Source organism: Sinohyriopsis cumingii, chromosome 19 (genome assembly GCF_028554795.1).
Source record: "Sinohyriopsis cumingii isolate HCF-2022 chromosome 19, ASM2855479v2, whole genome shotgun sequence".
Lineage (NCBI taxonomy): Eukaryota > Metazoa > Mollusca > Bivalvia > Unionida > Unionidae > Sinohyriopsis > Sinohyriopsis cumingii.
The window spans coordinates 60,249,600-60,267,216 of NC_142979.1; the positions used below are offsets into that span (position 1 = coordinate 60,249,600).

General features: G+C 34.8%; 1 protein-coding gene across 3 annotated transcripts in view; it reads right to left on the reverse strand.

Annotated features, from left to right (window-relative positions):
• The window catches only part of LOC149775796 (uncharacterized), a 145,282-nt gene that overhangs the window by 111,703 nt on the left and 15,962 nt on the right, over positions 1-17,617 (reverse strand). For all 3 annotated transcript variants that reach the window (XM_089944046.1, XM_089944044.1, XM_089944045.1), the window contains exons 6-7: positions 13,069-13,282; positions 2,462-2,585 (exon numbers count right to left, since the gene is read on the reverse strand). In XM_089944046.1, the coding sequence (XP_089800172.1) occupies positions 2,462-2,585; positions 13,069-13,282 (338 nt within the window). The remainder of the gene's footprint in view (positions 1-2,461; positions 2,586-13,068; positions 13,283-17,617) is intronic.

The following is a 17,617-nucleotide window of genomic DNA, read 5'->3' on the forward strand; positions in this document are numbered from 1 at the left end:
GATGTGAATAAGATGTCACCCACAGCTATAATGACCTTTACTGGTACTGGGCTATAACAGTTATTCATAATGATTAGGTCACCAAAAGAATGCTGATGCAATTTCAAGACTACAAGGGATAGTTAGCTGCGTTATCCATAGCTTGCTTCTCAATAATTTACTGAGATTCTGCCAGGACTTTGGAAGCAGTCTGGATGATGCCAGGTGTGTGAGACCGTGAGGTTGAAGCTATGATGATTTCACTGTACTTATAGGTTTTTGCAATTGTATCGGAAAATATGAACAAGTGTTTTCGGACAGATATACGGCACGACCTTGATAGTGCCGTATATCTATTCGTGTAAACGAGTTCATATTTTCCCATACAAATGCTGTAACCGTTTTTATTATCTGCTCATTTTCTTATTCTATCTAAGGTTTAATTATATAAACAAAAATATACTACAAGAAACAAAGTAACTGAATTTATGCTGTATTTTAAACTACATACACAAGCACAGATTCATCAGTACACAACAATAATATTAAGGTGCACATAACTCCGCTAAAACTAAATCTGAACTTAGTCACATGGTCGAGAACACTTTCGAATGAAATTGTAGTTTTGAAATTTAGAGTCATATTCTGAATAAACTGCAACAACATTTCCATTTAGTCTGGAATGAATAGATTTTGGTATTTTTGTCAATTCTACTAAATTTCAGGATTATTGACTGGATTTATCTGTGTCAATTTTATTTGAAGTAACATCTGATTTGTGCGTTTTCTGTTCTGTCAATGAATGTTTGGAATCATAATGTGTGAAAAATATGAACTCTTGGAATGTAATCAAAATTTCAGTACAATTTTGAAATGTGTAATCAAGCTTTAGAACCCATGACATGGCTCATGTTTTTCAGATTTGCAGAACTAAGTACATTTTGAGGAAATTCAGGATGTAAAACTTAAGTATATTTTTTGCCATTCTTAATAACAGCTAAATAAGACATGTTTATGCTTTGTCACTTGCATGCTATTTGTAGGGACCGCAGCAATGTTATGACCTGTCTGGCGTCTATCACTAGCCTAAATCTGAAACACTGTATCAAAAAAGTTAATGCAGAATATTGCAAAGCAGCTGCTTTAGTTTATTCAGAAACAAATTTTATCATCAACCAAAACGTAAAGCATCTACTACAGGAGTGTACACGATTTGTTTACGAAGTAGTTCCTAATACACTATTGGGCACATGTGATGTACACGTGAATGCAATATGAAGGTGTGCAATATCGTAAAATATTCCACGATTCTGACAATGTAAATTTAATGGAGACAAAAATGAGCATATAGTAATAATGTTTTATTGTACCCGACAACAGTAAGCTACTTCTCAATAAGACGTGGATGGTGCAAATTTAAAAATGATCTGTGAAAATACACAAAACTTCCAACCTTGGAACAAGGAGAATATACTTTACATTTAAAGTTTATATGTACATCTCAAAGATGACAAAAAGGCCAGTGTCTGCATGTCACACGCACTCGATTGAAATATTACTGTATAATAGGTGACTTTGACCCTAACAACCTGAAAATGAATGTTTAGATTCTCCTCTTTCTATTTCTCTTTTATTCACAAGTGTCAAAAAATATTAATGATTTCTTTGCAAGTAAAGATTCTGATGATAATAACTTACTGGAAGATACAGAATGAAACCATGCTGTTTTATACTATATATTGGAAAAGAGCACAAAGATTGATTTTCACTTAAAATTTAAAAGAATGCAATAAAAATTAATCACTCAATAGCTGATATCCACTATGCATGAAGCAATAATTAGACATTGGATAAAAAAATGTTAATTCATCATACAGACAGCTCATGATAGCTTAAAACAATCAATGATTACAACAAATTGAAAAGATTAATAACATTTCAGGGCATAAACATGCTCAAGTTGTACCTGTAGTCATTTGCAGACTAATATTTCAATTTAATTTTAGACTTTATTTAGGCCATCTTCCAAGCTCTTAGGATAGCCTATGAGCTTTTGGTTAAGTTTCAGCATTGCACACAAAAGACACATGGCATACAAAAGCTTCATAACAGAAAAAATGCATTTCAACATTAACATCTTCAACTTGTGCAATTTTCTGCAATTCTGCACTAAAGGAGTTAGTAAAACAGCGTTCAAAAGAAAGTTTTATATGATTTATGGCATTTTACAGACCTTGCTTTACACACTGCATGTCATGAAGTTGTAAATTTATTAATATACAGATGAAGGCCTTGTGTATCAAATCTTTTCATAATATTAGAAAGATGACTTGATCATAACATTAAACCTACCTTCATTTAGTCATGCACTGAAGTCTTCAAAAAAAATTATGATTTTCATGAAAATAAGTCCCAACATTTCCTTCTCTACAACAGATTTTAAATTAAATATTGACATTTAAGAAATTCAACACTGCCACACCTCATATACAGCTGTGTCTATCAAACCACTGATGGGAGAATATGTTGCTCGAGATATTTGTAAATCTTGCATTCCTCTGCTAATTGCCTTTGCAAACCTCTCCCGCACCACCTTCTCAGCATTTCTGAAAAGTGATAAAATATATAAGGGACATTTTGCAGAACTCATTAATTTGCAAGTCCACCCTTTAAAAAAAGCTAAATTTAAGTAAAATGTTAGGGAATATAAGCCTGCTACCTCATGAATCCAGCCCTACTAAAAGACGAAACTCGTCTATTCCTGTCTCTCTTATTTAGACAAAGGGCAATATAACTCCTGTCCATTACCTCCCCTTGCCACCACCCAGTGTCACTAGTTTTTAAGCTGAGTGATATACTGAAGATGCTCACAGGGCAGGGTGGCTGAGAGGGTTTTTAAGTAATGAGATGGGGTAAGTATTCTCGTAGAAACACATTTTACTTAAAATCCTTGTCCTGTCGGATGAAGAGACATAGTGATCTCAGCATCTCCATCTTGAATTTCGATGGCACAATGCATTGGTTGAAGTGACTCAGGTCAATAATCATGCTCAACTTGCCCTTCACCTTCTAAAAAACAAATAGCCTGGAATAAAACCACTGTGATTATGGGTTTTTGCACAATCTCCACTGCCAGTCTTATGATAAATGACCATATCTCCTCTTGTAGAAAGACATCCTTCTTCCTATCTGATGGTACGAGTGTGAAGAGAAGAGAGGAGAAAGGGGAGGGGATGGGATAAATGAAATCCTAAGTCATTCCGTAAAAGATCCCTTGTCTCTAGTCCACTAATAGCCCCTCTGCCGGGTAGGGGTTGATTGTTTTGAAACATATGTGTAGGTTGAGAGGCAGTGAGTTGGAGATGCTGTTCCTGAGCTGTGGGCCTTCAAACTTCTTCAATTTTCCTCCAAAGTGTAAAAGTTACCCAACAGGGTCATATGTGAAGCCTGGGTATGATGAGGTGCCACATCACATCAGGTCTAAGATGGCTGAAGCAGTCAATGCATTTTCCTTGGAATATTGAACTGCCCAGTTAATGACTCTAGCAATTCTCACTATTGCCTCCCAAGCATGGTTGTTGCCGGATTTCTCTGCAAGTCGAAAAATTGTCAATGAGGCCAAATCTAACACTGACTAGACTAGCTTGGACATGGCATGGAACACATTTTTGTTCACTTTATATAACAGTACAGCGGATGAGTGAGCTGCATCTAAATTATCTTTTTTGCCAAGGGCACGGAGATCAGAACTGAAGGCATTTGAGTGAGTTTGTACCAACAAGAGGAGAACATCGCTGGTATTTGGCTTTTGAAAAGAAAGCCCTAGAATTCCCCAGGTCACCCATTCTATCTGACTGCCGGTCACTAATCTCCTCAACTGTAAGGATTGGAAAGAGCTGAAAGGATGGTGTCTCTCCCTCCTCAATTGTAAGGATTGGAAAGAGCTGAAAGGATGGTGTCTCTCCCTCCTCAATTGTAAGGATTGGAAAGAGCTGAAAGGATGGTGTCTCTCCCTCCTCAATTGTAAGGATTGGAAAGAGCTGAAAGGATGGTTTCTCTCCCTCCTCATGAGAAATCTACTGATGCTTTAACTTCGCAGTTTTGAGCATTGGTAGGAGCTGGACGGCATAATCAAGTTGCCAACACCTGATAAATAGCCTTGAGTGCAGCCCTGAAACTAAATTCAGTCCATTCCATGGTTGGATCTGAGTATGGATGATTTGTAGGAGCTTCATCTCACTCACTGTGTCAAGTTCTGATCTGAATCTTGTTACACTTGCAGCTCTGGATAAGCCATACCAGGTGGCATTGATGACTCATGACTCAATTCTGTAATCTTTAAAAATGTCACTAACGGACAAGCAATAAGCATGTGGAAGTCCATCACCGCTGGGATGGCCAGCTAGTTTGCCTGACATATGGTTGGCCTGGAAGCTGGCAGTATAGAAGACAGTCCAGCTACCACTGTACCAGCTGCTCCATGGGAGGACAGATTTCAGGATGCTAGCAGGACAGATCACTGAAATCTCACTCATAGTAAGAGTATGTTGTCGACGGTACTGCTAAAATGACAAATCTGTCACTAAGATCTCATTAATCTTAGATGGCTGGACCATGTTATAAAAAAGTCCCCAGGCTTGTACAATTGGATGGCTAGTGATGGCCGTATGGTTGGTGATGGTGAGGCTGTATTATGAAATGAATCCAGTGGATCTCGTAAAAACTTGTTGGATTGAGACTTACCAGTCTGAAGGCCATGCTTGGACATGCTGGTGGATTTACATCCACTGGGTAGCCTAAAAGTTGGGGGACACTCCCCCAATGAGTCGGAAATTATAAGCCACGAACTTCAGGTGTGGGGGGTTAAACCAACATCGCCCACAAGTGTTGCAATGGAGGCTGCCTTTGGATGCATAATGAGCATGTCAAAATAATCCTTCTTTGACTGATTCCATCTTTCCTTCAGATGCCTTCTGGATTATTGCTTTGAACTTATGCATTTCATGGATTTAGTTAACACTTTTACTGAAACTACACAAGAAGAGAAAACAAAGCAAAAATTAGCAATTTAGCATGTTATTAACTCACTAATACTGTAGCCCAGACTTCCTCTGTCCACATATTACAGACATTGCATGGCATAGATGATGGACACTTAGTACATAAGATGCACAAGTCATGGTTGACTTCCTTGCATTGAACATTTTGAATTTCATGCATTTTTTTGACAATATTGCATTTCATGCATTTAGTTGACATTTCTAATGAAATGACACAACAGAAAACAAAGCATAAGTTAGCAATTCATCATGATAGTAACTCACTAATACCAATAGTTGGTGTTGAGCTAACTTGAAAATGACAAGTTCAATGACAATGTGTTGTTATGTGGTCTCAAATAGACAAAGTCTGTAAAGGTGTCAAAGTCACACCAATGTGGAAAATGTTTTAAAAATAATGTATACAACCTGTAGAAGAATAAATCCAAATTTAAAGTTGGATGGCCCAATTTTTACACTAAGCTGGATTGTTGGAAGTATAATGTACATTGTTATCAGTACAGCAGAAAAGCTTAAAAACTTATGACATCTGATGGTAACAAGAGAAGGTATTAGGTAATTGTTATTGCCATTTGTTTATATAAGATAAACAGGAACAGGAAACAGGAAAAGACAATTTTCATCTTTTAGTAGGGCTGGATTCGCAAGGTAGCAGGGTCATATTCCCTAATGTTAATGTGATTTGGAAATGTATTCAAAGGAGAAAAACATGTAACCAGAAAACTAGATTTGGGGTTAAGACTTCAAGTCATTGTCAGAGGGGCATGGTGTGGGGTCTGGAGTGTCTAAAATATTACTGTTTGAAGTAAAGGAATATTAATAAAATGTGTAGGAATTTCCATCAACCAGCTAACAACACTGTTACTTTTCATTTTTCCAATGTACAAACCAAGACCCTTGAAACTAAATGTATATCATAGTTTATTTAATGTTACATCATTTCTTTTTTACTGTTTGAGGCATATTTCCTGAAAATTGTAATATAAGAGAAAAATCATGTTTTGCAAAGTTGATATTTATGACAAGTTGAAAAACCATCTGCAACACTACAACTGCCTAATAGGGGCCCCGAGTGGCCAAGTGGTCACTATTACGGATCACTGCCAGCTCACCTCTGGGTGCGTGGGTTCAAATCTCAGGTTCAGTCAATGTGGGTATGTGAGAAAGCATCCCAGTAGTTTCTCGGTGGTCGGTGGTTCTTTCCAGGGTTTTCTGCTATGTATAGCCTATCTTGTGCTGAAAAACTGCATTAAACTCTCCAACAACAACAACTGCCTAATAACTGCCGCCACCATTGCTTTTCAAGCACATGGTATCAAATATTGTTTCTCACTGTGGATCACCCCAGTGTGAAATATTTAGAACCCACATTTTTCATTTAAATGGAGTAAACAGTATCTGATGCATTTTGTTTATGAAAATATTTTGTAAAGTGTTGAAATTGTCACATGAAAACTTATTCAAGAAATCAATAATGATTAAATTACCCTAAATATACATTTACCAAAACTTACCCCCCCCCCCACAAATCACAAGGTACTAATTCCGTATGATTCTCTTTTTAACGAGGAAGAAGTTAATATTTTATTTTTATTTTATTATATTTTACAATTCAAAGCAAACAGTAAAAAATATAAATTTTTCTAAATGCCTTTTTTAATATCTATCGCATAAAGCTCTTTTGTAAGTATATCCATGTAATCAGTCCTATGGATATTTGTTAGAAGTGGACAATTTATAATATGTATGGCCACAGCAAATTATACACAGTAGACTATGTGTCCAATTTATTTGATCAGTTATCATGCTGACCATTTATTTCATCAGTAACTTATCTTGCCATGTTTAAATGATCTATTATAATACATATTTAAATGATCTATTACAATACATATTTAAATGATCTATTACAATACATATTTAAATGACATATTACAATACATATTTAAATGATCTATTACAATACATATTTAAATGATCTATTATAATACATATTTAAATGATCTATTACAATACATATTTAAATGATCTATTATAATACATATTTAAATGATCTATTACAATACATATTAAATGATCTATTACAATACATATTTCAGTGATCTAATTTAACACTGATGCTCTAACACGAATCACTCAAAATGACTGATGTTCTACTGGGTAAAAAGAATTTCAAGGAATTCAAGATTAAACCATTTACTCCTATTAACTCCCGAGTGTTAGAATCCATCTCTGATATTCTTCAATGATGACAATACTTTCAAATATGCTGCTGTGGTGGACATACTGGATGTCAGATTGGCAATAACTTCATTTAGAACAAAGTAGACATAATTATAAGTCTTCTGGTGAAAATCCCATTTCATAATGATCAGGGGGAGCGGTAATTGAAAATCCCATTTCATAATGATCAGGGAGAGGAGTAACTGAAAATCCCATTTCATAATGATCAGGGGGAGCAGTAACTGAAAATCCCATTTCATAATGATCAGGGAGAGCAGTAACTGAAAATCCCATTTCATAATGATCAGGGGGAGCAGTAATTGAAAATCCCATTTCATAATGATCAGGGAGAGCAGTTACTGAAAATGCCATTTCATAATGATCAGGGGGAGCAGTAATTGAAAATCCCATTTCATAATGATCAGGGGAGCAGTAATTGAAAATCCCATTTCATAATTATCAAGGGGAGCAGTAATTGAAATTCCCATTTCATAATGATCAGGGGGAGCAGTAATTGAAAATCCCATTTCATAATGATCAGGGAGAGCAGTTACTGAAAATGCCATTTCATAATGGTCAGGGGGAGCAGTAATTGAAAATCCCATTTCATAATGATCGGGGGAGCAGTAATTGAAAATCCCATTTCATAATTATCAAGGGGAGCAGTAATTGAAATTCCCATTTCATAATGATCAGGGGGAGCAGTAATTGAAAATCCCATTTCATAATGATCAGGGGGTGCACTAATAACAGGATTTTAAAGACAGTCACCATGGTTGCCATATTTGATGTATAACTGGCACCATTTTCATTTAGAACCAAAAAGGTATCTATTGGTAAAAATCTCTATGTTAATGCAATACAGCCATTCACTAGGAAGAAGTAGAAATAGCAACATTGCCAAGATAGACACCATGCATACATGCCATATTTCCAGACTGTTGGGGAGTTCTGAAGACATAAAGTGTGCTTTGAGATCCAAATGGGGTCAGTGTACAGGACCCAAAATTGCAATATCATCCAACTGAGAACAAGTTATCTTTTCATATAAGTTAGTCAAAAAGTACTAGAAGTTCATATTTGATTAAAAGAAAGAAAATACCAAATATTTTCTGAGTTTCTTTGAAACATTTAATACACCTGCAAATAAAAAACAGCAGAATTTGCACTTTCCTATTTCCATCCAATGCCATCAAAAAACGTGCCAATAATTTTTTTAAATTATATGCTGTCTTTGCTGCTCTCAACAGTTCAGTTGGGTGAGATGGGGTGCTGAAGGGAATGCAGTGTCATTTTTATTCATCTTTGCAGTCATTACAGACAGATTTTGTAGTGTTAGACTAAATCTAGTTAGCTTTAAATATCAGTCAAATGTTCTTGACAGTAAAAGTAATCAGACATTCCACACTGGACTAGAAATGATATATACCAACTGCTGGTTTATATTATGCAGTCACTTGGATTTAAGACAAAAATACTTCATGACAATGTCTCCCCTTCACAATTGTACTCATGTCTTGCAATTGTGTGTCTGTGATTTGGATTTTTAATGAAGCTTTAAGAAAATTTCTGTCATATCACTATGATGTCTGCAGTGGGGCAGTTTATAGTTGATAATATATTTAATAACTGCTCCAAGGATAGTTTTACATGGGCTCCCTGCAGGTCTCTCTCTCTCTCTCTCTCTCTCTCTCTCTCTCTCTCTCTCTCTCTCTCTCTATCTCTCTGTTTATTTGTTTATCTAAGTTTAGTGAAAATCATGTTTTTCAAAACATGACCATGTCAGGGGGTTTTTGAATAAAAAATCTTGCTTTTTTACATGTTATGCCATGATATGACCAGTATGTACCATGATTGCCATATTAACGATTAGTTATTTTCATTGAGGACCAAGTAGACACCATAGGAACTCTTCTAATGAAAACCCCATGTCAAAATGATTTTCCATTAAAAAAATATGTTCAAGATGCCCACATACTGGGTGTCAGATCAGTGCCATTTTAATTTTTGATCAACAAAACATGATAAGAAGTCCTTAAGTGGAAACCCCTTGCTGATCTCAGCATTCAGTCAGGAGAAGTAGTGACAACATAATTTTTACGCTATCCACTGTGGCAGCCATATTAGACATCAGATCAGCACTATTTCATTTAGGACCAATAAGACATTGTAGGAAGACTTTTGGTATATAAAAAACAATGTTAATAAGACTTTCCATTGAGGGCATACCCATTACCAGATTTTGAAGATGACTGATGTGGTAGTCATATTGGACATTAAATTAGCACCATATTCATTTAGGACCAACTAGTCATATTGGACATTAAATTAGCACCATATTCATTTAGGACCAACTGGACATCATAAGATGTCATTTTGTTCAAACCCCAAAATTAACAACTTTCTGTTTAGCTGGATTTGTGATAAGATTTTCATGATGGATGTGGTGGTGGCCATATCGGATGTCGAATGGACAACATTTTTATTTAGGATCAGCTAAACATCATAAGAAGTCTCTTTGTGAAAACTTCACACTGATATGAACATCCATGTAGGAGAAGTAGCAATAACAATATTTCAAGACAGTGGCTGTGGCAGCCATCTTGAACATCATATCAGCCCAATTTTCTTTCAGGGTCAAGTAGATATCATAAGAAGTCTTCTAGTGAAAAACTGATGTTAACTCATTCGGCCCTGATCCTGTCTGTAGGCGTGATCCGGTTTCTGCATTCAATGGACGTTCCCGCCTGTAGTCATGGTTTGTTTGCTGCAATCAATGGCCAATCCAATCTCCAGTCATGATGAATGTGTGTTAGATACATCTCTGATTGGTTACAAATGTTTTTTTTTCCAAGAACTAAACAACTATTAAACTAATCAGAAATGATTTTACTTTCATTTGTGGAAATCTGAATTATTCAGAAGCCAAGTGTTACTGTTTGAGAGCAGTTTCACTACAAGTGTTCTGTTCATGAAAAATCATAAATGATGGCCGATGTAAGAGTGATTTTTGTTGAGTGCAAAAATGATAGGTTTCTTGGGTTTGATCTAAAAAATATTGAGCAAGCTGAGAAAAGATATGTTCGGCAGTTGGATATTTTGCGAGATTTAGATTCGGACCTTGAAGTTTCTGAGACTGAATCGTCAGAAGATAAGGATGCTGACACTGATGATGATACAGTTCTTGCTGATAAACCTAACACATAATTTTGTAAATAGTGTATAAATAAACTGTGAAAGACTTAGACAAATAGAACAAAAAGATACATCACTGTGTAGACAAATTCATTTGGAATAACTGGTGAAAGGTTTGTGGATTTTAATTGCATATAAGAAGAGAAATTAAGGTAAGAAAGAATGCATGTGCCTCAAAATTTTTCAAACAGGTAAAAACTCTGGAGCAGAATCAGCTAGACACAGAGATACTGATAACAGTGCTGGGGCTGAATGAGTTAATAGACCATCCAATATGAAGGAATAGCGACAACGTATTGGACACCAGATTGGCATCATTTTTATTTATGACCAACATCATAGGAAGTCTTTTAGTGAAAACCCCATACTGATATGACCATCCATTCAGGAGGAGAAGCAATAACATGATTTTCAAGATGGCCATTGTGCCAGCCATACTGGATGTCCAACCAGCAATATTTTCATTTAGGGTCAACTAGAGCATGAAATGAATCTGTGTGTAAAGTTTCATGGCAATCCTACAAGCAGTTGGAAAAAAGTAGTGATAACAAACTTGTGCTAATGGATGGATGGACAATGGATGATGGACAAAAGACCAGGCTGTAAGCTCTTCTAGTACATACCAGAAGAACTAAATACTAATTCATTTCAATATTCACAGCCATATGGCAAGGAAAATCTGGAAATAAATACTGATATATTGATCAAGTTTCCCATAAAAACTCCATGCCATCAAAATTTACAAAGCAAAATATATCAAGATTGCCATATTTCTGAACAAAAAAACACAGTACAAGTCTTTGAAATTTGTCATCTGTTCTACTGATCATGCATACGTTTACAATCCAAACATAATTTGAACATGTGCATAACATGAAAACAAGAGGCCCAAGTCAGTATGAAATCATTCATCTAAAAGCTCAATACAAGTGACATGAGTCAAGAACTCGGTTAGTATCAAACTGCTGATATTTAAAGGTTTTACATTATTTTATTAATGGTAGCAAACTTGAAATAACTTATGCCAAGATGCTTTCTGTGCAATTCAGTAATTGGTTTATGAGAAGAAGTCATTTTAATTCTTTTTCTAACTTTAGAAACAGTGGCCATACTGAAATATAAATCAATATCATTAGTCAAAAACTGAGGGCCTCTATGCCAGGATCCTGTCTGTCAAACTGGGTTGAATTCTACTGAATAGCCTATGGGAAAAAACAATTTCAATTTTTTTTAAATTTTATTTTTGGCAATGTATCCAAATTTGAACTTAGATCAGTATCCTCTATACAAACTTGAAAGGTCTTTTGCTATGGTGTTCTTCATCAAATCTGTGTAAATTCTGTCCAGCAGTTTCTGAGACATTTAAAAACAAAATCTGTTTTTAATAACAGTGGCCAAATTCAACAGTGGATCAGCATCATTTGAACAAACTTCTGAAGCTCTTTATGCCAGGATGCTTCCTGTAAACTTAGCCTAGTTCTGTTCATGGCTTTGTGACAAGAAGTCATTTTAAGTTTTGTTTGCTTTTTGTTATATTTTTTTAAAACAGTGATAATAGTGAATCAACATCATTCGTATTAACCTGAAAGACCAACTTGCCAGGATGCATTTGGTCAAAACTGGTCAAATTCTGCCAAGCACTTTAGGAGAACATGTTTAAAGGCCTTTTTATTTTTAGTAAGAGATGCCAAAAAAGGACAGCAGACTCACACCATCTGAACAAATTTAAAAGACGTTCGACAATTTCAAGCCAGGAAGCTTTCTATTAGATTTAATCTAATTAGAAAAATTGTGTAAAGTTTTTTCATGCAGTTTTATTCAAGATAGTCTTACTTGACAGCAGATTGGCTTCATTTGTGAAACAGTGAAAAGCCTTCATTCCTGGATGGCTTTTGTAACATTTATTCAAATTTTGTCCACCTGTTTTTGAGAAGAAATTTAAAAGTTTTTCTATTTTTGTATCACTTAGGCATCCAAATTTGATGGTCATCATTGACATCATTTATTAAACACTGAAATTTTCCATGCCAGGATGCTTTCTGTCAAATATGGTAATATTCTGCTATGCAATCTTTAAAATGCAAGTCATTCAAATCTGTTTCCGTTTTTACTATTTTATGATGGTGGATAGGGATCAATTGTTCAAAATTCAAAGGTATTCATTCCAGAATGCTCTCTGCCATGTCTGGTTGAAATCAGTTCATTGGCTGTTGAGAAATTGAAAACTGCAATTGTCAACAGAAGGCACACTCTAGACAATGTACGCCAGATACAGAACCATACCATATGGTCAGGCAAGCTAAAAATGACACAAAAGCAATGGGATATATATATATATATATATATATATATATATATATATATATATATATATATGTGTGTGTGTGTGTGTGTGTGTGTGTGAATGTACAATCAAATATCTGTATCACTGGGCAACTAATGTTTGTCTTTTATGGATAGGTGGTTTTAGGTATAGTGACTATGTAAGTGAAATAAACAAAATATGAGAATTTAGAAATGCTGTTCCTTATATGGAGGACCCACTTAATATAAATATTTCCACCAGGAAAGATTGCACTCAATACTGAAATTGGTGGCACATTATACTCACACATCCTTCATCCTTTTTCTCTCCTGTTTAAATAGCACTTCAGCCCACATGAAGGCTCGCAATGTTCCTGGCAGCTGCCTCCCATGAAGACGACCAGCCACATGGTCAAACTTCCGTGGATCTCGCTGAAGTACAGCCAGAATGGATTTCCCAATGTTATCACTCTGGGGACCCCATAAAGGGGGAGGGTCACCTACCACTTTGTGAACCATAGCTGAAAATCAATGAAGAAACAGCACCATATTCAAAATCCAATTTTAAAAATTGAAATGTTAGGTCCGTGATACAAGTCATGGACATCTTACCATACATAGCCACCAGACTGTACCACGGGATCCGTTTTTTCACAAGCAGGAATAACTCTAGGGCTCAGATTAAATGCCTGCACACTTGACTTAGGCAAATATGAGTTTATGTTCTTTCATCTTTTTGCGGTAATTAATTTCCAGTGATAAACAGAAAATTGTGGAAAAACCCTTAAAGTACATAAATTCAGAAAAATACACTTTTAAAGAGTGGTCTTCCTCTTATAAAGTCACCCGTTCTGCAGCAGGAAAATTTCTTTTTAAGGGGGATCATACAGATGTGAGTAATAACTACATAATTATAAATTAAGAAAGGCATGCTAAGGAATCAATGTGAATGAGGTTTTATAAATGTTATTTATAATAATTATGATTAATCATTAATCATGGTGCAAAACCATCTTGTTGATAAAGTACAAACATCTAGCTGTTACTGTTGTTATAACTCTATGGTCTTAAACTAAGTAACAGAAAAGAGTGAAAACCAACAAGTTTTGTAAAATTCAACAAATCATTGCTTCCCTAAAACACAAAGTGAAAATTAAAAACAGTAATAAATTAAATCTGAAACAGTCCTAAAAGTTTTATCATAAGTCCGAAAGTATAGAGTATTCCAAATGAATTCAAAGTATTCTGAGTGAATTCCAATTGTGAATGTGCTGATGTGCCAATAGCCTGGAAAAGTGTTTATGTGCCAACAGTCTTGATGTATCACAATGATATAATCCAAAATGTCCTTGAATTAATTCATAATAATTCTAAAATAGTGATTTAGTCCTAAAATATTGAGCCCTCTGTAATTTCAGTAAATAATTTAAATAAATAAATCCTCTTAAATTCAAAACTAAACAGAGGAATAAGACTGATTCCACTTTGGATGTTAAGATAAAATTCGCAATTTTGAAGTAAACAACATTAATATAAAAAGCTACGACACAATAACAGAGCCAGGATGAGGGAAATAATCCCATCAAATTTGTAAACAACTTGCTTCTAGAACACTCTGTATTACTAAAAGACAATAGATCTTGAACTCACCATCTGTAAACATGTTTCCCTACAATTAATAATGAGCTTAATATATAATCTAAAATCATAGAGAAACATTAGCTATGTAATATTTTGTTTACAAAATTACAAGACATTAGCCAGGTAGTCCCTAAACTCAATTAATGACAAAGATCAATCATACACTATTGATGTATGTAACATATAATCATGGAGAAAAGCCAACACACAACACAAATTAAATATACATAACACTATCATTCTACATCCAGATCCATTTTCCCATTACTGCAGAATGTATTACTTACAAGATGTATCTGAATCTTTCTGACAGATTTTTCATCAGAGTCTGAATGACTCCCTCTTTTCATTTATTTGAATTGCTATCACTTTTCCTTCTAAATTCAAAATGATGACATTTTGCACTTTTTGCAAATTTCACCATTGGCATCTATACCAGTTCAACTAGTTATTGCATAAAATGTTCTGTGTAAGCTTGTCACATGACTGACTCAGATAATCTGAGCTAAATCTGAATTTTGTACTAATATTTCAGCTACTGGCCATGCTAGAGGGGTGGTCATCCAAAATCAGTGACAATGATTCTGGTCATGTAAAGTGGGTTGCCACTTATCAAGGGATTATTCAAGAAGAGAACCCTGCAACAGAAATAAAACTTGCTCTGTCATTGATCCCTTTATTATAAGATATGTTGTTGACCAATATAAATTTGAAACTGTATTTGCTCATAAGATGTTGTGATAAATATCTGTGGGAATAACAATCCAACCTTTGATGGTTCTTATAAAACTAAATTTGTAATAATCCTTTCAAGGATAAGGAATCTGCTAGGTATATTCATGATGATTCATATTAGTTCTTTTTCATTTGGTTAAATGTAGTTGGGAATTTTTTCATTAATTTGCAAACCTGTGTAAAAAGATATTAATCTGTTTTCCAATCTACACTGTTTTAAGGGCTTGCAAGGCAACTTTTTATTTACTGAGGTCATACTTCTTGATGTGAAGTCATAAATGGATGTAATAAATCTGGCTCCTTCTTTTCGGATTTTTTCAAATTCATTCTGTAAAACTTTGGAGCATGGGTCTCAAACTCAGCAAACACTCATTAAACCTTTGAAACCTAATTCTTTCACATTTTGTGTGCTAGATCATAAGTTATGTCAGGCCAACATTATGATTTGCCTCGGCGCACATTTTTCTTAACTGTGACTGCTCCATTTAAGATTTCTATTAAGTGTGGCACCTCAATATATTCTGGCTGAGATTTTCCCCAAGTTCCTTCAAGGAACATGACAACTGAAACTATTAACAAAGTATCAGTTCCTCATTAGTACAAAACTCCTGACTTAGAGTATAGATTAATAAAAGCATTAAAAAATGTGAAGGAACAAAATAGTGAGCAGAAATATGAATTTTTCAAGTTTAAATTTTCTCCACTAGCAAAATTTAGAAACTGGATATAGCCTCACCCTTAAAGTTTAATCTCCAGGGAATGTTGTGACTGATACACTGAACCTTCAATGTGTTTGCTGGTACACATTCAAAACTTGTTCTTTTTATATGATAAGCTAGAGCCTACTTTCATAGCCTGTGTACCTTTGGGAGTGTGTATATATATATATATATATATATATATATATATATATATATATATATATATATATATATATATATATAACAAGTTCAGAGCTAATGCACATTATCTTTGGTGACAATATACTGTGTACTTTCATGTGTATCTCCTGTTTATATCTTTTCCAAGAGTCATTGCCAGTATTTTGGCCATGGATCTTTATAATATTTATATAATAATAATAATAATAATAATAATAATAATAATAATAATAATAATATATTTATGGTGCAGATCATAAGTGCATAGCCTATTCTTTTGAGAAAACATCTATATGGAGTCATGGAATAAATATAATCAGCCTCAAAGTACTAGAGTTACATTCTATTTATTTACCTTAATTATCCAATTAATCCTTTGTAATTTTATTTACACATACACTGTTATTTTGAATTGTGCATAAATATATTTATTTACAGACTGAATTAAATCATATCTGTATGTATGAGCAAATGCTAGTCACCAAATAAAGTTGTTTTTCTGTGGGCAGTTTCTATTTTCGTCATCTCTTCTCTTATTACTAGAAGTTGGGGACCCACAAACATATAACCACCATTTGAGTCTGCTGAAAGTTTATCATGAGTTGTGTTAATAGTAAATACGATTAGTTTGCATTTACCTGGGGAGTTAATCTGATTGCTGGGTCTGTACTAAATTCCATGGAATTCTGCTCCTGGAGTCACAATTTGGAAACCACTGAGATCTGCCCACAAGGATGAAGCAGTGGTTCAGTCGTTAAGACATTGGACATATAACCAGAAACTTGCTGATTTGAGTCCCAACATATGATCAGCATGGATGAACTACCAAATTTACGTTTGCTTTAAAGTCCCAGTTTTCATTGCTCTTAGTAGTTCATTTTGGAAAAAAGCAATTTAGATTATATATTATTGACAAAAATGATAAACTCTACATTTAAATTTGTTAGTAACGGCACTGAGTACTAGACTTATTACCAAACATGAAATGGTTCCTAAAGCCTTTGACCTAGATGACTCAGGCAATAAAATTAACACCAGAGTGTCAGGCAATTAAATGTTCCATCAATCAAGAATGTTACAGTGATGGCTTAAACCGTAATTATTTTTCCATGTGTGTACAATAAAAAACGACAAGGAACTTGAAGGCCCAAATTGAAGAATCAAAACAACAGTGACACGCTATTAAGTCAGCACTGGGAAGGACTTACGAGCAAGAAACCTCATGTGAAACAGGAATCCAGACAGGCTCCCAAACAGCAACAATGTCAGATGCTCTGACACAGACAATACCAATACCAGTCAAAAGAAAATGTAAAATGACCATACAAGTAAGAACTGATACCCAAAGTAATCCTGCACTGCAAACAACAATACCCACTTCAGTCATGTGCCACACCTGCAACAGCTATAAGAGAACACCCATGGTCCTCATCTCATGTAAGTCTGTTGCCTGCATCAGCAACTGCATTCCCACAGCTCAGTCGAGTGTGACATAATCAGCTCAATTAGCTCATACAACTAAGACACCAATTTCAGCAGCCCTTCATCAAAGACATGTGTCTGAAATACAAACTAGAATCCAACACAGAAAATCACAAG